Source organism: Notechis scutatus, chromosome 1, assembly GCF_049901735.1.
Source record: "Notechis scutatus isolate UNSWTSFEM ecotype Mainland chromosome 1, rNotScu1.2, whole genome shotgun sequence".
In the NCBI taxonomy this organism is placed as follows: domain Eukaryota; kingdom Metazoa; phylum Chordata; class Lepidosauria; order Squamata; family Elapidae; genus Notechis; species Notechis scutatus.
In genome coordinates, this window is record NC_142009.1 from 157,800,994 (window position 1) to 157,824,659 (window position 23,666).

A 23,666-nucleotide genomic window follows, 5' to 3' on the forward strand; every position below is an offset into this window, starting at 1 on the left:
TTCACTAATAAGTTAATCCCAATCAAGTAAGAGATGCTTATAAACAAATTCACTGGGGGCAATTCATTGGAGCCTGGGTGGACAATTCTGAAAATTGTAGAGAAATTGCAAAAAAAGTATCAGTAGTAAGATATCTGCATGGTAGATAACACAGATTACAGCTTACTATACAGGAGATGTCAGGTATACCTTAATTATTGTACAGTATATCAGATTGCAATTAGAAATATGGAGAGTTGCACAATTGCAAGCTGAATGGTGATAACCTTCAATAATGTAGTCACTTCCCTGGACATCAGGCCAGTGTATGCCATTAAGGAACTGGTGCCTAGTTAATCAAGTGGGACAGTGATGTGTAGCTTAAAACCAGGAATTGGCAACATACTGCTTTCCAAACATGGTTCAGTTGCCATGAGCCCCAGCAGTGATGGAGTATCATGAGAATTGAAGTCCAACATTTGAAGGGCCACTGGTTGTCTCTCTCTCTCTCTCTCTCTCTCTGCCTTAAATCCACAGTGAATCTGCTTGCTAGATCAATGCTTCATATAATTGCTGTCATAGCATTTTTATGCAGTAAATCAACATAATCGAGATAAAGGAAGTTTTTTTTGCATACCTGTGTTTCATCATCCCTAATCTCCCCCACCCCCTCAGTATTCCATAGATTTTGCTTTCCACCAGGTGCAGAGGTGGTATTCAGCAGGTTCTGAGCAGTTCTGGAGAACTGGGAATGGAAACTTTTAAGTAGTTTGGAAAACCGGCAAATACCACCTCTGACTGGAGATTTTACAGTATACAGCCATGCCCACCAAGCCACACCCACAGAACTGGTAGTAAAAAAAATTGAATCCCACCACTGACCAGGCGCTATATATTTTGAAAGAAATTTGTAAGATCCCAGCTAGAGTTAGAAAAAGTTATATCTAACCTGAGAAGGAAGCCAGAAAAATGGACGTGGGATGAGTTGATAGAGGTCTTGTTAGACCTTACAGAGGAATAAGCCAAATCATCACAAAAGAATAGGAACGGGGTGGCTGCTGTAACAACATCAGCATTTGCTTTGATTTGGATGTCACACTGGATCAGTGCTGCACCAGCTGTTTTGCAGTCTTTACCAATCTCTTCTGCAGAAGATGTCAAAGTACAGAGAACCGCTATAGATGCTGAAAAAGGAAGGTTGGAGAACATCACCAATTAGAGAAATATAGACAGAGTCTCATTTTCCTGATTCCCTTGGGGATGATTTGCAATAGCAGTGTGATGAGTTTCATGCTATGATGTTCCTGAAAGGCACAAGAAGGCCACCTCGAAAAATGCCTATCCCAATTGAACTATTTTCCACACTGACAAATCCTGGATTGAACATTAAGCAAAATAAGCGCAGTGCTTAGACCTCAGGGCATCAAAGAGAGAATCACATTTTTTTTGCCCCTGGGCTATCATGCCCTTATTGTAACTCTTTCACTGCCACCCTTAGTTCTCACAGTTATTGAGACTTAATTTTTTTTTATTGTATTTCCAAAGTTAAAACACAAACTTCAACAGAAAAAGGAGGACATAGCAACAAACAAAGCACAAACTATACAAGGCAAAAACATGCATTAAAATACATACGTATATTGTCCCTCCAGTTGAATACTGATATATACAGTATATATATATATATATATAGTTTACTTTTGCACACACAAAAAGTCTACAATTGATAAACTACTACAGTTCTACTTGCCCAGGTAATTTGACCTACCATCTACTTACTGTTAAAAAAACAACAGGTAAATCCAACAATGTAACTAAAGTTCAAAGGCCTCTGTTAATAATCTATTACTGTATTTCACATACAGCCAGTCCCCAACGGCTTCTAATCTACCATAAATCATTGCACTCATTATCTCTGATCTGTCCAGGATCAAATATTTTTGACTGATTCTTAATAATAAAACTTTCCCTTAAAATTATAACTGCGATCTTTCCCAACAATTGCATTTCATTCCTCAAAATCATAGTTCAACTAAACATTTAATTAAAGATGTAAATCAAAAGCAAAAAAAAAATTGAAAAGTGATGTTTAAAAGTGAGTCTATACCCTCCCTCCCACCAACCCCCCAGCTGACAGGTAGAGATGGAGGCCCAACTCTCCAAATATGTTTACCAAGAATCCTCTTCCCAGACAAGTACATGATCATCCAAGGGTCATCTTGGGTCATTCTTAGTTGCTCCTGTTCAAATCTGGAGAGCCTGCTGTCAAAGAGTTGGCTTTGGCAGCAAAGTCAGCTGTTTGTCGGCAGGAAAAAAGTTCATCCTGCCACTTGGCATGCTATTTTCTGGAGGACTCCAGCAATTATTAAATCTTGATATCTTTTCAGTTTAGCAATGGAAGGACTGAGGGGTACCATTTGGACTGTGCTTAGGGCAGCCATTGGCCTTAATCTGGCCCTGATACTTACACTAATTTTACTCCTCTAATTCTCAACAATATTTTCATAGATAATAGACAATTCTAAAGGGTTCAAAAGGGCGATTTCTCCATATAAACAATCTACCTGTACCATATTCTGTTCTGCAAGTGCTTTTTTGTTTTGGTTTGTTTTAAAAATCACTTTACAAAGGAAATTCATTATAGCACCATATTTTGTCCACCGAAGAATGAATTATAGTTTCTTGGTATGTTATCTTCATAGGTGAGTGGAAACAAGTTCAGAGACAGGAGATCCCATTAATGTAGAAAATGGTCCACCCACAAATTTTAGCTGTAAAAACAAGACAATCCACATTTTTTATTGCCCTGCAGCTGAGATGAACATAAATGGCTCAGCACCCAACAGTGACAACATTTTGAGATCACTTGAACATGGAGATAATCCTGGAGTTATACAAATATCAACATAGAGTTGATCTACATAAAGACTGCTGTTAGTTAATTAAGCCTTGATATTAATAGTTTTGTTATGATTCCCACTATATCACTCAAAGTGAAAGTGAATGTTTCGTTATACTCTTTCATTATAAACCATCATGGAAATAGTAAATAGTTTTGATTATATATATATATATATATATATATATATATATATATATATATATATATATATATATATATATATATAGCTTTGTTTGGGTATTTTCCCACGTCATTATAGTTGTGCTTTTAAAGTTGTAGCAACATAAACAACTGTAAAAGTCTGACTCACAGGCGAACACAATACAGAAGCCTGATGATGGCAGATGAGATTCTGCCGAAACGTTGCTACAACTTTAAAAGCACAACTATAATGACGTGAGAAAATACCCGAACAAAGCTGAATACCATACATATATATATATATATATATATATATATATATATATTTTATATATATATATATATATATATATATATATATATATATATTTGTTTTCTGAGGTTCTCATGGGTACTTGTATGTGGATCTTTGGTTATTCGGGTTTTCTCCCGCGTAAGATTGGAAGTATCTAGGCAATGTTTCGATGAAGTCTCATTCATCATCTTCAGGCTTGTGTCTTCGGCTCTGTGCTTCTCAGAGTAATGTGAGCTTGCAGCTGCTTCTTCCTTTTAACTGCTAGTGGGAGTGTGACTTGATATATATTTGTTTTCATAGATTTTCACAGGTACAGGTATGTAGGTCTAGGTGTGTTCGGGTCTTTTCCTATGTAAGATTGAGTATCTTGATGACGTTTCGGCGAGTGGGACCTTGCCGAAACATCGCCAAGATACTCTTAATCTTACATGGGAAAAGACCCGAACACACCTAGACCTACATACATACATACATACATATATATATATATGTGTGTGTGTGTGTGTGTGTGTGTATATATATATAGTATATGTATGTATACGTATGTACTGTCTTTTAATCAAAACTACACATACACACTGTATATATACAAACACATATATACATGTATACACTTATATATGTCTGATTTCAGACTGTTTGATTGGATAGCTATTGTTACCGAGATATGATATGATCTTCTAAGTACCGTCTGTGTGATGTAAATTAGTGTTGTCTGTTCGGATGCTTCTGAGTCATGGTCTGTTTTTCGGCTGTTTGACTGGCTAGTTGTTGGTGGTGAGATGTGGTCTGATTTCTTGTGAGCTGATGGGTTATGATTTTTGTTGTTATGTAGTGGGGTGCCTTTTTGTTCATTTTAAAATGCTATCTTTGGAATCATAGTTGATCGTGATTGGTAGACTGGGTTAGTGTCAATGTGTCTGTTTATTGACATTGTTGGAAAACAAGGCTTTGAGGAATTCTCTTTCTCTCCTTGATTTCGCCTAGATGTTGTCCCAGTTAGATCAAATTTGTGTCCTTCTGAGTCTTCGTGGATGGACATGAGGGGATAGCGGGTCATGGCTTTTGATAGCCAGGAAGTGTTCATGCAGTCTGGTTGATAACTTTCCTCCTGTTTGGCCAACAAAGTTCTTTTCACAGTTGCTGCACTGGATTTGATATATGATGCCTGATCTTTGGTTTGTTTCTGTCCGCCCTTTTGGTTTTGACAGGGTCCACTATCTCTCAAGATAAATAAAAATATTATGGAAATAAGACAACTATGAAGCTCCCAAGACTATTGCTTTATATTATCAAGGAAGGAAACTTGACCGTTTCCCGTTTGTGCTGCTACAATCTGCAGGATTCCTCAGCACTGATAACATTGGTTGACATTCTGGATCAGCAACATCTGGAAAGTTATGGGTTCCCCACCAGCGCCAAACTCGTTTTCTTAAAAATACACTCCACTCAATTCAGTGCAACTTACATGTTTGTGTGTGTGCGCATACCTACACCCAAACATAGTTGCACTGTAAGCTGAATAAGAAGGAGGAATTAACTGGATGTCATTTTATATCATACCCTAACAAATGTTGACTATGGAAAAGAAAAAAGAAAAGTCACAACCTCTGTACAATTCTTAAAGGACAGTAGCAGCATCCTAAATCAGTTACTAAATCTGCCAATTGAAAAGGTCAATCTGGAGCTAAAGATTCTACTTCTGTTCTTGTCTGTGACGCACAGTGGAAGAAGGAAAAGGCATGAAGATTTCAGCACCTTTGTTATTAGATCTTCCAGAGCTCTACAGAAAAAAATAATCTGGAACTAACCATAGAACTGAAGGAATCTGATTCCGGGAATTTATTCTGAATATCTGAACTGCAAGGTGCTCATTGTCCTTATTAAAAAAAAAAGTCTTTCCTGGTTGTTCTAGGATTTTTAGCAGTACCTATTGGACTGATGACATCCATTTTTTTTTATCATCACTCTTTTTCTCAGCTTCTCAGCTTCCCCTTCGAAAACTATCAACTCAGATTTACCTATTTTTTTCTGTAATGAAGATGAAACAAAGTATGCATTCGAGGTTTTCTGTCGCTTCTTTCCCTTGTTTAGTGTTTCTGTGATTCTCTTGCTGTTGATCTCTTGATCTCCCAACATTTCTTCCATTTAAATCTTTCTAGCAATAGATTTCAGAAAACCTCTTTTCATATATTTTATTAGATCCTTAAAATTGTTCATCAGAAGCTTGTGTTTTAATCTTTTTTTTTCCTATTTAAACAAAGCTTCCCACTTTAATGAGGTTAATAAAAATCATGTTACCACCTCTAGTGCACTTTAGGAAGAAGGCAGCAAGATAGAAGATCAGCAAGGCTTCATGTTCTGAGGGAGGGAAAAACTAGCTGTAGAATAACAAATGAGCTCTTCCTGTCTCTTCAGGCCACATAACCCTGCTAGTTTGAAGCCTAGACCAAGTGCTTTTTTGCTTTTCGCAAAAAAAAAAAAAAAAAAAGCAAGAGGAAGAGGAAATTATGTCAGCAATTGCCTTTGCCTACTAACTGTTCCAGTACTACAGTGCAATAAACAGATCCCAAATTGACACAAACCTGAGGCAGGACGAGCTGTTTCTTACAACATACAGTATAGTATGAACAAGTATCCTTTTCAGTCCTTGGAACCACCATCATCATGTATCTTCTCAGAGAAATGCAGACCTAATCCTAACCCATACAACCTGGGGCCTCAGAATATTTCCTGTTCATTAAAAATATTTTGATTTTCCCACTCTAGCCTTCCCTGTGAGGGGGAAAATGTTGTAAAGATTTTGCCTATTCTTGACCTTCTTCCTTGGGTTCATAACCACATAACCAATGTTGACTGTTCCTCTTAGCCTGCCTTTGATTTAGCTCAATTGGTTTATTGTAAACTAAAAACCTCAAATATTTCTTCTGTTACTCAAACTTTTATTTGCAGGCTATTTCTCACGTTTTGTCTTCTTCTACTAGCAAAAGTAATCAGTTTGTGGTTTGAAGCAACCAGCGTAACACATAATAAAAATAATGAAAACTCTCAGTGCGGTATCAGTAATAGTAATCAATGTTCATTTACTGACATCTAATGGCAGTTTAAAATATTGCAAGATCTAACAATTAACTACATTTCTTATGAATGAATATAATCCAATTGGGAAATTCAATGCAATGATTTTTGTATATTTCATAACTTAGCTGAACTCATTTTACTTCTAATGCTTATACAGTTTATTTTGTATAGTTTAAAGTGGATGTTTCCTAAATTATTTACCACAAAAAAGATGTGTGAAATGTTAAAACAATGTGGGAATATTGGTAGAGAACAGTAATTCAGAAATATTAAAAAATATTTAAAAAATTGTGAGTTCACTTGTTTTACTTGTTCACTTTGCCAATAAGCAAAGAGAAGCTAAGGTAATGTTCTGAAAACTTTTTGAAAAATTTACACAAGCTTAGTGTTTCTTCCCTAAAAATTGATATTTTCCATTTGTGAAAAAGATTGTTCTTGTTATTAACGACTGGTTGTTTGACATGTTTATTATTTCAGTATTTTAGAGATGAAAAAGGAGTCTTATAAAATATTAATTTATTATTTATTATTAAAAACAAATTGTGCTGAATGTTGACCTTACCTTATCTAATTTTAGATAGGGATGTTTTACAAGGACAAGCTGGTTTTATAACACCCTTTATCAAAGAAGTTTCTGAAAGACAGCAGTCTTCTGTACAATCAATTGTTTCCTACTAGCACTTGAAATGTTCTCTCCCCTTCTTTTTTCCTTTTTAGGAACAAATTGTCAGCTAATTGATAATGCCTAATGTCTCTCTCTTGGCTCATCTAGCCAATGGAGGCCTCCCTGGTTTCTTTAGCATTATATGAGAATCAGTTACTCTGGCTTGTTTCTCTCAGCAGAATAATCAGAGTATGTACTTTATTACTCTGGCTTGTCAACAGAAAAATAACAAAGCAACTTTACATCTAATGCTAAAGAAACATATTGATATACAATATACCAGTGATGTGATTCAAAAAGTTTTACCACCAGTTCAGTGGGCGTGGCTTGGTGGGCGTGCTTTGCGTGCATGCACATGCTTTACATGTGCACGTGTGCCAAACATGGACTTTGCGCAGGTGCGCAGGTGTTTGCACAGGCACAGAGGCGGTCAAACTCACCTCCTACAAGCCTGCACTCTCCCAGTCTCTTCAGCAGCTGCCACGCAGCACTCTGCTGTGCCGCGCAAAGCAGCTGCGCTTCAAAAGCAGAGGATAAAGGTGAGTGTGGGAGCCGGGCAGATGGGTGGGCCCAACAGCAGAGCAGCGGAGAGACCAGGTTCAGTCTCCGCCGCTCATCGCCGTTACCGGCTCGGCAGAACCGGGCCAAACCAGTAGAATACTACCACTACAATAAACTTACAATTCTACAACTTTGGCTGCTGATTTTAACTTTTTGGGAGGAAAATATTTGTAAAGGGAGATTATGGTGGCTTTAGAAAGGTAGGTAGTTGCCTTATCATAACATTGGCAGAGCAGGAAAGAGTAACAAGTCAAAATGCATGGCTAATCCAGGGCATTTTTCAACTAGTGTGCCTGGTGTCACATTTTCTAGATTCTACAACAAAGAGGAGGGGAGAGGAGGGGAGGGGAGAGGAGGGGAGTGGAGAGAAGAGAAGAGAAGAGAAGAGAAGAGAAGAGAAGAGAAGAGAAGAGAAGAGAAGAGAAGAGAAGAGAAGAGAAGAGAGAAGAACAGGAGTTCTAACTTCCTCGTGCAAAAACAGCGAACTCTTTTAAAAATCATTAAAAACATTTGCATGTTAGTGTTTTCTTTCCAAGAAACAAATTACACAGAAAGAGGATGAAACAGACCTAACAGTCAATATATATGCATGTGATGTAATAGAAATCAAGATCAGTTTATTCTTAGTTAGCCACTAATATGCCACATTCTTTCAAGTTCATACTGAAGGACAACTAATTTCTTGCCAATTTCATTCATTATATTTAAAATAGCAGCAAGAGAGACACACTAATCCTTTGTTCCCAAAGGAGTGAGAAGCAATTGGCAGTGCAGTCAATATATTTTCTTTCTCTATCATTCTTATCTCAATTAACACATTTCAGTCATTCAACTGACCTTTCAAAGGCCCTGTTAAGCAGCTCAAATCAGTTGTGGTGGTCACATTCAAAATTTCACAAGGAGAACCACAAATGGTGACTGAGGTATTTCCTGGAGAAAACCCATTTCCATGTATATATATTTCTCCTCCATCAAGATTGCCTTGAAAAAGAAATAATGTGCATAGCGTTTCACAATTTGCTGTTGCTAAAATTTGTCATCCACAGCTTCCCATAACATTTTGGAAATATGGTACTATGTTCTGGAAGTCAGTCAATAAAGACAATGACTCTCCTTGTTCCTTTCATAAATCTTTAAGGAAAGTAATATGAGTATACAAATAAGATGGCATATAAGTATGAAGAGTAAAACCTTACACAAAGGATAAGCCATTTTCATTTGTTCTTTTCTATTTATTTTCTTTTATTCTGGTCTTGGAGTGGAGCAGGAAAAAATCTATTTTCTTGTTCGGGGTTGCTTTTGGAAAAGTTTTTGAGCCTTTCCAAAACTCACCCAAAAGAAGAGGGTTAGCATGCCTACTTTCAATTTTGATTTGTACACAAAAATAAGCAGGCTACCAAAAATCATTCTGTGGAAGCAGGATTTTGAGAGGTTTTGGGAGCAAAAAAAAGTAGAGGAGCTTACAGTGTCCTGAGAGTCTTTGATTGCCCATCCCTGTTTTATCACTCCAGACAACCCAATAGATAAACTCTAAGTTGGATAACAACAAATTTAAACTGTAGTATACAAGCTGATTATTCAATAACCTGTTAAAATCCCACTGTTATCATCTGCAGAGCTATTGCTTTCTATCAGTGGTGGGATTCAATTATTTTACTACTGGTTCTGTGGGCATGGCCTGGTGGTCATGTGACTGGATGGGCATGGCTATGTGGGTTTTTTCCTGCAGCACCTCCCCCCTGCACCCCATTTTTTGCCTACTGGGCCTCAGGGAAGCCTCCCTGGGCACAGAAAAAAGAAGCATTTTGAAGGTAAGTACAACAGCGAGGGGGGAATCAGTTGTGCCATGTGATTTAGATTAGCTAGAAAGCAAGAAATCTGACAGTTTCCTGCTTTCTAGCTAATCTAAATCGCGCGGCACAGCTGATCGTTAGAAATACCAGTTCGGCTGAACCGGTAGCATTTTTTTTTTACTACCAATTCACCCAAACTGGTGGTATTCTACCAGTTCACCCAAACTGGGCCAAACCAGTAGAATACCACCACTGCTTTCTATGGTGTATCTCTTTTAATGTGATGTATTAACACGTTGTAATACCCTTCATTTGACAGTTAACAATGGTCTTGCTGACCATCTACTTTCATGAAGTATGTCTCCAGATGTAGAATGACCAAGGAAAGTCAACATAAAGTGGTGAAAGTCAGCTGTGATACTTGGACTTTGCTTCAAAGCTAGTAATGGGATTTTGAAGCTCAGATGGTAAAGCATTTCTGCTATAAGAAATGTGGTATCACAAGTGTTTTCTGAACATCGAACAGAAAAAAAAGTTTGTTATGTCTTTGTTGCAGGAAAACAGATTGTCATGAGAAAACATAAACATGATCTATGACTTGCAAGGTAAACCATAAGTTTATCACTTCGAGGAAAAATTCTAATCTAGAAGAAACAGCAAGTTATTTCACAAAGACAACAACCAAATATAATTCTGAAATTCTAAGTTTGCTGCTATAGCTCTCGGGTCTGTTTCTAGCATTAATTCAATGAGATTATAGACTTCCGGTCCCCAGAAGCATCCACATACTTACCATGGCTGTTTTTCACTGTGATAACTGTCAGGACCGAAGTGAATACCAAACTGGAGGAAGCCCAACCTCTCTGCACAATTCCACCTGTCACATTATATTCTCCAGTAGGAAGCTGAGGAAGAACACATTGCAAACTGGTACCTTTGCTAGTAACATTGGTGCAGGAAGACCCTCCAATAAAAACATATATGTCTTCCATTTGCCTAACTTTTGAAATAATTATTGTGAGAAACTGGCCGGTAGAAGGCAGAAGGGAGAGGAAAACTGGGGTGAATTCTTCACTGTAGCTTATTTCCCCAGCAGAATATGACATATTGTCTATGTTGAGCACCACGATCACAGTCCCTTGGCCTGAAGGCACAAGGCATTGAAGAGCCCAATATGTGACTTTGGTAAGGAGACACTTCTGATTTCCTATGAGAACTGAAGTGCTGCTCCTGCCTTGAAGTGCTGCACCTTCTAAGGTGAGGAGGCCTCCGCCATTGATACTGAAATTCTGGGGATAAAGATGGAGCACCTGAGGAGTAATTCTGAAGATATTGGAGTCTTTCTGTCTCAGGCAGGCTGAACCCCATCTTCTGCTCAATACTGAAATGCTGTGTTCTTTTGCATCAAGGCTGTGTGTCTGACATTCAATACTGGTTTTGTTCAAAGAAGTTATGTTGCAAGGAAGATGTCCATCCACCTCTATAAGGATTTCATCCACTGGCCAAACTAATTTTTGAATTCTGATTAACAAGGAAATTAAGATCCCAGCAAACTTCACAGTGACGGCATCAATAACAACAGTCTTGTTTGCAAAAAGGTGGAACAAGCAGTCTCCTAGGCAACGGCTATACATTCCATTGACATTCACCGTGACATAAAGAGCTTGGTGTACATCAGGAAATTGCTGATCATCCAAAAGGGGATCACTTGAAAAAAGTGCACAGATTATGCTGTGTTCGCTCGAGCTTTGGACATCACAAGACAAGTTGCCTGTTAGATTTACCCAAGCAGAATTTGTCCAAGATTTGAGAGAATGGCCAGATATTGTGAGCAACTGCCCACCACACACTGAGCCACGAGATGGAAAGATAGTCTTTATCTGTGGGTATATTGTAAAATGCTGCATCTCAGCTGGTACATTGGCAAAGCCCATTTGCTTCTGGAGAATTCTCATCATATAGTGCCCTGGTTCTAGAGCGCTTACAGGTAAGGAGCACTGAGACCAAGTTATAGAGTGGTTGATCTTCTGTACTTCAAGGGGACATTCCACATGTTCCAGGATAGCTACTGAATTTGTTACATTGACCCCTTCTACGCCTAGGTGCAGACTATTGTTCAATAATTCTGTTTCAATGTTTATGATATTTGGAGTCAAAGACATGCTGTAAAGAAAAGTGTAATTCTTAAAGATTTTCGTTTGACATGGGTCTACTGATGACCGGTTGCCTATGTATACCTCTATATCTGCCAGAAGATTTTTGAGAATGGTATTAGATGACTGAGTGGGTGGTGGGGTCCGACATAAAATTTTATCTTCAGTTAGGCTGGTTATAGTACAGGATTGAAAATTAATCAGGACCGAGACCAAGGCTGGGCTGTTGCTAAAACCTATTCCAGAAATGGTGAGCAATGTTCCACCTAGGAAAGAGATAAAAATGTTAGTGAATGTTAACTTTTTTCAAAATTAATATAATCTGAACAACTATGTATTATTGTATTTTTAGTACAGAATAAGATGTCCAATGAGGCAACCCAGTTAGAAAGAAGCTTGGGAAGTTAATTGTTTCAGGGTTTTGTTTTTTCCAGTATTTTAAATTCTCTCTATATGTTTTATTGGTGTTTCAGTATTTTAAATTCTATCTTTGTGGCTTATTATTCCGTCAATTTACTACAGCACTGATATAAACGTGTTATAAACAAAACCTTAATATAAAGCGCCATGGTGGCGCAGTGGTTAGAATACAATATTGCAGGCTGACTCTGCCCACTGCCAGGAGTTCGATCCTGAGTCACTCAAGGTTGACTCAGTCTTCCATCCTTTCAATGTTGGTCAAATGAGGACCCAGATTGTTGGGGACACTATGCTGACACTGTAAATAGCAATAGCACTTAGATTTATATATCACTTCACAGTGCTTTACAGCTCTCTCTAAGTGGTTTAAAGAGTCAGCCTATTGCCCTCAGCAATCTGGGTCCTCATTTTACCCACCTTGGAAGGATGGAAGGCTGAGTCAACCTTGAGCCACTCAGAATCAAACTGCCAAACTACTGGCAACCAGCAGTCAGCATAGGTACCCTATAGTACTGACTGCACTACCACAGCTCTTAGAGAATCATGTAAGAGAGATGGAAGGTTAGGGAAAGCCAGAAAAACTATTTTGTTTTCTGAAATAAGAATTAACTCCACTCTCCATGCTTATAAATTTTGCTAAAATAATTAGCCCCCATGAATTCACTAATGGTAACGTGAGAAAAGAAAAAGAATTGGAAAATGAGTGTTGAGGATAGGAAATTTTAATTACAAAATAGAAACTAAATGGTTTTAGTTTAAGATTTTTCAATGTAAAGGTGATATATTATATTCATCCCTTAGGTAGCTGGAGGGTTTGGAAAAAACAGACAAGGTACAAATGTAGGTATTGGGCCATCTGAGCTTTATCATAGAATAGACTGCAGGCTTCATCCATTAAATGTGAGCTGCTCAGCATGTATTCATATTTTCCAATCATTCTCAGTCATCCCAAGTTTTTTCTTCTTAAACATGTCCAAAACTATGACATTATTTACCTAGGAAGGAGCCACAACATGGTTCTATTCTGAAGATCTCTGTAACATACTGGATTAATGGCTCCAATCTGGAAAATAAATAAGTCTCTTACTGTTAACTGAACATGGGGTTTTTTTCCCACCATCTGCAAAAAGTTTTAATCCAGTCTTGATTAATTCAAATATCACTTGCCTCAACAGAAATGGCAGATGTGATTTGCAAGATATTCAATTCTGGGTTTGGACATGATGCTGTATGCAGGGGTGGGCTGCTGGGGGTCGCAGGGGTTCAGGAGAGCCCCTAGCTAAGGTTCTGTGCAGTTCGAAGAATCCCCAAATCCCACTCCTGGGTGGCCCCACCCACCCCTCCCCTCCCAGGAGTCCCCACACGGTCTGTTTTGGATACATGTAAGTGCAGGGGACATGCAGAAGCTTGGGTAGGGTGAAAAATGGGCCTCCTGGAAGTTCGGGAAGGCCGGAAATGGGCCCATTTCTGGCTTCCAGAGAGCCTCCAGAGCCTGGGGAGGCCGTTTTCATCCTCCTGGAGGCTCGAGGAAGGCCTCTGGAGCCTGGGGAGGGCAAAAACACCACTACCCCACCATGGTGCAGGAGGCTGACTAGGCCATGCTCACCATGGCCACGCCCACCCAGCAACCGGGTAGAGAACCCTTTGCTAAAATTTTTGAAGCCCACCCCTGGCTGTATGTACTGAATTCATATGTTTGTGAATATTCACCAAAAGTCCTGTCTACCCCTCTACTCAATTCCATGTGATCCTCAGCTGACTGAGACAAATCTGTTTTCCTTCCAGCTTCTCATGCTAGCCTACCAGAAGATCTTAGGTGCAATGTTTTCAAATGATACATTTCTTTCTGCATTTTTTTTTTAAAGAAAAGAAAATAATGTCTTACTGTGTGCAGTTTTCAGAAGGGCAGATAAATGAAAACTGTAAATACAATATTGGGCATTTCATAATAACCTAATCAAGAGAAAATTAATTTATAGAGCTTTTGGTGTTGCCCAAAATAATCACAGATCCAGCTTGTTGACCCCTGTTGGCAGATAGGCGTCAGGTTCCATTCTCATTTGTCTCATTATTTCTCTTAAAATTCTATTATGTTGCAAATTTTAACCATGAAAAATCAGCGCCTCTTACCCACTTGCATTGAGTGGGAGATGATAGAGGAATATTGAAAGTCTGTGCAATCCTTCTGCAAGAGGAGGCAGTAATATACTGATTCCACGATCGGTTAGTGTTTGAATTTGAACGGCAGCGTCCCCAATTTTGACCTTCACATCAAATGGGGTATAATTGGAAAATGGAGAAATACCTATCACAAGCAGCTGACCTCCTGCAATGAAGAAAAAAAAGACAATACTTTTTTGTTATAGCTACTAACCAACTGCTCTCATAACAACCCACTCTTCTGCAAACCCAGATATCCATATTCTGTTTTATTTCCACATTGAAAGGTTGACAATATGTTAGTATTTTAAAACTTTGCCTGATATAAAACTGTCTTCAGAGAAACCCATTTGGTTCTGCTTTTTATCTCCAAACCTGCAGTTCTGTAAGATAAGGGGAAGGTGATAAGCAGGACATTGAGGCAAAAACTGTCTGACAATTTAGCCTCAACACCTGGCAATCAAATGCATCGTGCTCCTGCAACAAATCTCAGTGGCTATTATGTCTCAATTCTTTCATTCGACCAATATGCAAGTTATATGCTGCACTCAGAAAGTATTCAAAGTTAATATGGGATTTTCTTTATGCTGACAGTCATCTCTCCTGTTTGCACTGGCAGCCTTGACAGGTATAATTGGATATTAGATAGCATCTCTCAACCTTTTTTCCTTCAATGATGTGCCTAAGCAAATCAGCCAATTGGAAGCATGACTAACAGCTGGAAATGTACTAAGCAAGCACAAATGTTTTATCTGGGTCTAGTTGAAAGGAAAACCCTGAAAAAGGTGTCTTTAAGATATTAACGAGAGAATCCTGAGGGTAGCACGTTTTGTATCAAAATTATCCTACCTACCCAATATGATGGCTAGTGAAAGAACAGTCGTGATTTTTTTTTATTCTGAACCACTAAATTTTAACTACTTTATTGCCTAAATATGCAAAACACTTTCAACACTTTTATACACTGAAAGGTATAAATATTGGAAAAATCAAATAAGAATAGAAGGAAAGAAGAACAAAAAAGAACCCCTCTTATTTTCCCCTTTTTACCTGTTATGCCACTTTTGTTTCTGTTCATTGACACAATGCATGGATTAAGAGAAGAGTTATATGTAAAAGCATTGGCAAAGACAGTCAATTCATGTTCATTCATTAGGGTTAGATGAACAGTATCCTCTCCTCCTCTCTAGGAGAAAAAAGAATGACAAAATATTGATCACATGTCTGTTGTCCATGTCTGTTGTCCACTGAGCACCCAGTTTATGCGGGGAAAGCCCACAATAAAAAAAAAATCTTGCAGATCTTATTCTAAGATTTTGAAATCAATCTCCACCTATTTTTGCTTCTTAGAACTGCTATCCAAGGCACTCTGACACTGCCAACATTCTACTCTCAAAAAACAGTGTGTGGTCCACCTTAGCTCTTCTTCTTTCAAGTCATAAAAAACAAGAATAGCCAGCCAGCTGCCCAATAGGAAAGAGTAGATTCATGCAAACCCTAAAGCAGGAGTGCCCAACCTTGACAACCTTTAAGACTTTAAGCTTAGCTGGCTAGGGAATTCCTAGAGATAAAGTTCACAGGTTTTAAAGTTGCCATGGTTGACACCTCTGTGCCAAAGGCAGCCCAAGTGGTAGCTTAGAGGACACTAGCAGAGGGGATGCTGGACTTCCTTGCTCTATGCCTTCAAGGAATAGGAGCTGGGACAGATAAGCGGCATAGAGGGGGCGAGAAACCACTAGTGCTGCTGTACCACCTTGTTCTCCACTGCTTCCCCAACTAATCTTTTTGTCTCAGCAGCAATAGATCTCCCCTGCCATCTTCCTCTTCTACTCTTCATTATTTGGAAAGCAAGAGAATGAGTGCAGGACTACATGGAAAGGACGGAGCCCTGATGGCTTCCTCTGTTCTGTTTTCACAAGGCTTAAGCCTGCTGCTGGGGAAGAAGTAATTCAAGGAATCATCCAGGGGTGTGATTTAATCGGTGTAACAACCGGTTCGGTGAGCGTATGTTTCACACGCATTGCACGCATGCTCAGAGAGTTTGCTACTGCCCTTCTGCAATCCTGCAATCTCTTTGTGTGTTAGACAGCTGACGCACGGCAATCCGCTGTGCTGCGCGGAGCAGTTGAGCTTGAAAACCAGGAAATAAAGGTCAGAATAGAGCTGGGGCAGGCAGGTGGGCCCAGCAGCTGATCGTTAAAGTGAACCGGTTCGCTCACAGATGATCCTCGGAGCTACCGGTTTGGGCGAACTGGGCCTAACTGGTAGAATACCACCACTGGAGTCATCCATTCTCATTTTCCCATCTCTCAATTGCTGCATTCTAGGGAAGGCTTGGTGCCTGAGCTCTTTCACCATTAGAGAGTTCCTTTGGGGCTCAAAGGGTTTATGCCCTAGGAGTGTTCATTGCTCCTCCCATCCATATCCTGTTTCATGCTATATACATTTGCCCTGTGGTTTATCCCACTCCTGATGGGGAAGGGGGATACCTGCTTTTTCATTTGCACTGTTGAACACTTCCCTTATCTTGTCCCCCAACTCCTAGGACAAGACAGTTTCTGCTTTAAACCTATGTATTACAGCTCAGCTACTGAGTGGGTTATGGAGAGTGCAGAGAAATTGCTCAGCAGTGCAAATGAAAAGATTGTCCTCCTTCTTCTGGGACTGATTCCAGACAGTATTGGTGGGAAGAGACCGTCTTTTTTTTACCATCTACATAAAGCTGTTGGGAAAGGACTTCTGACAGTGGAGTGAGTATGCTGATGATACTTGGTTTTATATCTCCATCTCGGGCCATCTGAGTGATGTTGTAGACATCCTGCCCCAATGCTTAGAGGCTGTGTAGGCTTGGATGGGATGTAACAGGCTTTGCTCAAATCAAGCAAGACACCCAGTGGGGACACTGTTCACAGTCACTCATGCCCTTCTGGACTCCTGCAATGCATTCAACATGGAACTTTCCTTGAAGAACATTTGGAAACTTCAACTGGTGTTAGTTGATTATTTGGTGCATACAATGCCACTACTCTAATTGGTGCCTTTAAAACCCTACATGCCTTGCAGCCTCATTGCTGATAGGACCATCTCTTCCCAGTTGTTTCTACTCAACTATTTTGGTCCGGCAAGATGGGCAAATTATGCTATTGGCTAAGAAATGCAGTGCAGCAAGACCCAGAATATAAGCCTTTTCTACCCCACTTGACACTGTGTCAATCTGATCTCTCATAATGGTGGGCACTGTGATAGAAAAGACTTATATTCTGGGTCTCGTTGCACTACAGTGCCTTTCATAAGGCCTAAAGACCTGCTTCTGTGGTTGAGCCAAGCTCCAAATGCATGAAGGATCTGTTTTCTGGCTATATGGTGATTATTTGTTTTCTATTTTTTGTGTGTGTATGTATATGTATATGTATTTGTTTTCTTAAGTTTTCGCGGGTACTTACATGTATGGTATTCAGCTTTGTTCGGGTATTTTCCCACATCATTATAGTTGTGCTTTTAAAGTTGATGAACACAATATAGAAGCCTGATGATGGCAGATGAGATTCTGCTGAAACGTTGCTACAACTTTAAAAGCACAACTATAATGACATGGGAAAATACCCGAACAAAGCTGAATACCATACATATCTATATCTATATCTATATCTATATCTATATCTCATATCTGTCTATCTATCTATCTATCTATCTATCTATCTATCTATCTATCTATCTATCTATGGTTTTTTATTCTATTCTGCACCCAGAGTCATTGTTGAGATGGAGAACTATATAAATTGATTGAATAAATAAATGACAGCTAAATTAGAAATAAATCAGCTCAACACTGTTGAACAGGGAAAATAGCATGACTTTATAGATGTTCAGAATAGGTTTTCAAGCAGTATAAAGTCCTCAGTCGAAGGTCAATTAGTTTGTACGCTTGTCCATAACTGCATAGGAGAGAATTTGGAGTCCCTAAATAAGAGTTGAAATTTCATTACAGCCATGGACTAATTAAAATAGTACTGAATGAAATGCTGAAGGAAATATGTGACAACATGCTGAAATTGACAACTTCACACATTCAATTCTTATGATGTTTGTAGCCTGACATTAGCACTGTCTGTATTCTAGTACTATGCCCTTGTGGAATAATATACAATATCATATGAAGGGAACTCTATGCAGCCTTGCCTGTTCCAATTACGCTTAATTAAACATATTCTAAATTCTTTCAAGTTACTGATCAATGAGTTATATCAGCCAATTTTATTTATAATGAGGCATGTATTAGCTGTGCCATTATAGCCTTTCCTATTATCTCTAATTATAGCAGCATGTGCAACAAGGAATAGGAAAACATAGAAAGACAAACCATTCAAGTAAACCTATACGCAACTAATTTTATATTCTCATAAGGAAAAGTAATAATTCCAAAAGAGTAAATAAAACACAGACATCACACTCACTCACTCACACTCACACACAGACACAGATGATTTTATAGTCATTAAATCACCACAAATGAGTCTGAATTGTTACAGCCTTGCAATATAATTAAAGGTGTTATTTACCGAAGGAGGAAGCCTACATTCCATTTTCACTGCGTTGCTGGCATTGAAATTGATGGGACAAGGTTGAGAACCAAAGAGTACTGTGTTTATCCCATCTAAGCCTGAACCTGATAGAATCACTGTAAGTCCTCCTAGAAATGTACAAGGCAGGAATGAATGAAATAATTAAAAGTAGATAGATAGATAGATAGATAGATAGATAGATAGATAGATAGATAGATAGATAGATAGATAGATAGATAGATATACACATACACACACACACACACATATAATCCACGCCTATAAAAGGAGCACGTTCTGAGGCAGTGTGTCAAACTCAAGGCCCGTGGCCTGGATCCGGCCCATGGATTGCTTAGACCTGGCCCATGGGGCCACCCTGAAAACAGCAGAGGACTGGCCTGCTGTGCCCCTGTCAGCAAAAACAGAGCTCAGGAGGGCTGCATGTGACCTTTCTGAGCTCTGTTTTCACTGGCAGAGGGTTGCAAGAGACTGTCACAGCTGAAAACAGAGATTGGGAACCCGTTTTTAATGCAGAGCACTTGGGCCACTACAAGTGCCCCCAACATGATTGACATTGAGTTGGCCACACCACCCTGGCCACTCCCACCCCGGTCCCCAAGGTCAAACACAACCCTCATGCGGCCCTCAATGAAATTGAGTTTGACACCCATGTTTCCTGAAAATAAATACATTACAAAAACAAGAGATTTATCTTGTTTTTCTTCCACAATCTTATATATGGCCCAGAACCACAATTGTGATTTCCTAGAAAGAATAACAAACAAAAGGAGTCCTAGCATTTCAATGCATTTGTTCATCTTTCAACTCACTGTGAGATCCACACACAATGCCTTTGAATGGCATATATGTGTGGGTGGGGGGTGGGCGGGTGTTTATCAAAAGTAATTATGATTCAGACATACCTATCTCCGAAGCTGTTGAAGGTTCAACATAAGACAATATAGGTGTAATCTTCAGGAAGATACTACTTTCTCCACTGGCATTGACTGCAAATCCCAAGGGTCTTACCAATAATGTCACCTTATACAATCCAGCTGGTAATACATTCATCTGACAAAGGATATTAGTGTGGTTTGAACTTAGGATTTTGCAAGTTAGGTTGTTTATTTCTATGAGCAACGATTGATGGTCTGCAGTGAGGCCAGATCCTATAATGTGAACTATCATGTGTTCAGTATCATCTGAAAATTCAAAGAAAATAACATATTAATTTATTACATATTACTTCGAGTTAAACCAATATAACATATATAAATATTACATACATTAAAATCAACATAAAATACAATACAGTAAGATAGCAATAGCACTTAAATTTATATACAGTCCCATAGTGATTTGCAGTACTTTCTGGGTGATTTACAATATAGGCCCCAGAAATCTGGGTCCTCATTTTACCAGCCTTGGAAGGATATAAGGCTGAGTCAACTTTGAGCCGGTCAGGACTGAACTCCTGGCTGTGGGCAAAGTTAGCCTGCAATACCTGTACTTTAACCACTATGCTACCAGGGCTCCTTGATAAATAATAATATCATCCTACACTTAAGAAGCTGCCATACAAAATTTTGCTAGTTGTCACATAACTCTGGTGTTTTCATTTCCAAGTAAATGGTTTGCGAAAAAATCATGAGCACCTGAACTATGGGTGTTATAAAGTTACAGCCCCTGAAAGAGGCAATATTAGCCGTAGGCTAATATTTCTACAACACCTGTCCCATGTGGACAAGGCTTTTCATTGGGATGAGTGTTTTTATTTCTCTCTCAGGAGGAAATTTCTCCCTCAGGAATTGCTGCAAAATATTAAAAGCACCCAATGGCAAACAGTCTATAGTATGTCAAGGCAGTGAACTGTTTTAAATGTTATAATCAAATCATAGCCACTGGACTTGCAGAGATTCTGAGTTGATCTTGTTGTATATTTTCTATTAGTTTTAGTGTTTAATATCTTCAACCAATATCTTGGTTGGTCATAACCTTATCCCCAAAAAAGCATCTTGAGAGAAAGGTCACTATGCAGGTCATTTCCTTGATCCAAAATAGTGACTGTATTTATTGTTACATGCAGACGCAAGGGAAGTTTATCTGGCAAGGTTATTAATGACCTAACTCAGATCCAGTTTTTGGCATCTTTGGCATAATAGCCATTAGGTTTCATAGCTCATTAAATGGACTGCAATCTACAAAAATTTATCATAGTAATAAATGTTTTAATATGTGACAAGATTCTATTGTTTTATTTGTAACAGATTAAGGTATTCTTTGCAAATGCCTAGAATCAGGCCAGCATAGTTTAACTGCCCTCTTGACTCTTCCTTTGTGTCTTAACACCTATTGATGTCTGTGCAACCGGAATAGTGGCAGGATCATTTGATGGCCCAAGTCCCTGTAACCTTTTCACTTCCTTGCTTCCAGCTCCTTCAGTTTGGTAAAGACCTTCATTTTTAAGAGGGCCTTAATTGATGAACTAAGTTCTTGTCAAACTTTGCTAATGTAAAGATTTGTGTTACCCCTGAAGCATTCTTCTGAATGCTTGTGTTGTTGTTTTATATTTTACATTGTTTCACATTGTTGCATATTATATTATATGTTTTATATTTCTGCCTTCACTGAGCCATCATTTGCAATATTTCTGTCTTCACTAAGCAATCATGATGGACAGACAAGATCCAAAAATACCTTCTAAAGTTGTCTATGGAGATTCTCAGTCATCCAGGTCATGGTTGTTCCAAAGGTGCTTTTTTAAGAGGCAACGTAGGAGTACAAACATATCAGGACTAGATTCAGCAGTCCATCTGCATTTAAAAGACACAGGTCATTCTTTCAAAGACAACAAAGTCCATATTTTGGACAGAGAGGACCGCTGGTTTGAAAGAGGGGTTAAAGAAGCCATCTATGTCAAAATAGCCCTCTCTCAACAGAGGGGGAGAGATATGACATCATCTATCTCCAATCCTTTCTCCAGTCCTTTCAACAGTTTAAAGAAGGCTCCACACCCATCTGCACTATTCAGATGATCCTGATGACACAGATAAACCTCCAGGTGACCTTAATGACCCACCAAAAGAATGCAAATGACCAGCTGTCTGCAAGGGGTATAAATCCTTCCATTCCTCACTGTTGTGATTCCGGCATCTGCTACAGGTTTTTTGAATGACAGCTCCAGCGAGGAGGACTTATATGAATCAGCAAGTTCTAACGATGAGGAGGAGATGAATGCATTTGATTTGCAAGATCGGCTTGAACCTTCAAACCTCCACCCTTCAATTAGGTGGTCAGCCGGGAACGGGTGATAATGAGGAACAAATGTTATCTTCAGGTGAAGAAGATGATAATTTGGATGATTGCTGGGTAGATGTCAGGACAAGACGTCTCCTGACAAGGAGGAACCAACGAGGATACAGTAGGAGAGCAGACCAGCAATTAGACTAATTAGTTACTCTATAAAGGGAGAGATATGACTTTGCACTTTGTCCGGAACAAAGTGTCTATTTGCAAGAGAGAACTGAAGAGCACAGTTTGGAGGATTTTGATCTGAAATATCTTGTTGGGATTTGGATTTAATTCGTTGGAACTTCTACTTATTGGAATTATTTTGTGAAGGATTTTGATCTGAAGAATCTTGTTGAGTCTTGGATTTAGTTCGTTGGAACTTTTACTTATTGGAGCTATCTGTGAAAATTCCTGTTTGCTGCCTTTCTTTACAAGGACTGTTGCTTTCAGCCTTATCTGTTTACTTTAAAAGGTGGGACATAACATTTTCCTGTTTGCTGCCTTTCTTTACAAGGACTGCTGCTTTCAGCCTTAACTGTTTATTTTAGAAGGTGGGACATAACATTTTTGTTCCGACTAACAGACCATCTTTGCAACGATGGATTCAACTCAAATGCAACAATTGGTGGAGCAGCAACAGATGCAAATAAATCAATTACTCCAGAGCAACGTATCCCTTCAAAATCAGGTAACACAATTATTATCGCTCGTGCCAATTCTCAAACTGTTTCAGCTGCAGCTGGAGTTCCCCTGCACCCCTGTGAGAAAAATTCGATAGCTATGCCAGATAAATTTTCTGGGCAAACGGACATGTTTTCAACATTTTTGGGTCAGTGCCAATTGTATTTTTCTGTGAGGCCGGAGGATTTTCCAACCGATCGAGTTAAAATTGGCTTTATTATTAGTTTGTTAACCGGGCAGGCTGCCAAATGGGCTACTCCTTATTAGTACAAGATAGTCCATTACTGGACGATTTCCAGGGGTTTATTCAACAGATGAACGTTATGTTTGAGAATCCAATTAAATCTCAAACTGTGGACAGAAAATTGAGGGATATTATTCAAGGTAAACACTCATTGCAAGAATACGTTGCAGAATTTCGCTTGTTGTGTATGGACTCCACCTGGAATGAACCAGCTCACATGGCAGCATTCCAAGAGGGTTTGTCCGACATTATCAAGGATGAACTAATTCATGCAGAGCGTGCAGCTTCAACTTTGGACACATTGATTACTCAATGCTTACGTATTGAAGCTCGCCACAACATCGTGGGTGTAAACGGACCGCTGCAGAGCCACCTGTGTTTCCTCGTTCACGCACCCCGTCTATGAGGGTTTTCCAATCCAGAATTCCAGCAGAGGAGCCGATGGAGATAGGCGCACTCCGCCCTCGCTTAACAGTTCAGGAACGATCGAGAAGATTTCAGGAAGGTTTGTGCCTTTATTGCGGGGTTCGGGACATTTTGCAAATTCCTGCACTCGGAAGGGGACTCGTGGACCTGTATCAAAACCCATTGCTGGTCCGTCGGGAAACGGGTAGGCCCGACCTCAGGAAACCCTAGGTCGGGCACAGTATTCACTTTCATCTCAAATTGCTGAAGTTAATTCTGGCCCTCCTCGACATTTACTTTTGGACACTCGCATATTCTTGCAATCTCGGAAGGA

At 39.2% G+C, this 23,666-nt stretch overlaps 1 protein-coding gene across 1 annotated transcript in view; it reads right to left on the minus strand.

The window, feature by feature from the left end:
- PKHD1 (PKHD1 ciliary IPT domain containing fibrocystin/polyductin) overlaps nt 1–23,666 on the minus strand; it is a 282,605-nt gene that overhangs the window by 214,491 nt on the left and 44,448 nt on the right. Inside the window, exons 21-28 of the mRNA XM_087952900.1 lie at nt 19,635–19,913; nt 18,709–18,839; nt 15,200–15,335; nt 14,120–14,315; nt 12,985–13,052; nt 10,210–11,835; nt 8,461–8,604; nt 929–1,163 (exon numbers count right to left, since the gene is read on the minus strand). Coding sequence (XP_087809026.1) covers nt 929–1,163; nt 8,461–8,604; nt 10,210–11,835; nt 12,985–13,052; nt 14,120–14,315; nt 15,200–15,335; nt 18,709–18,839; nt 19,635–19,913 — 2,815 coding nt within the window. The remainder of the gene's footprint in view (nt 1–928; nt 1,164–8,460; nt 8,605–10,209; nt 11,836–12,984; nt 13,053–14,119; nt 14,316–15,199; nt 15,336–18,708; nt 18,840–19,634; nt 19,914–23,666) is intronic.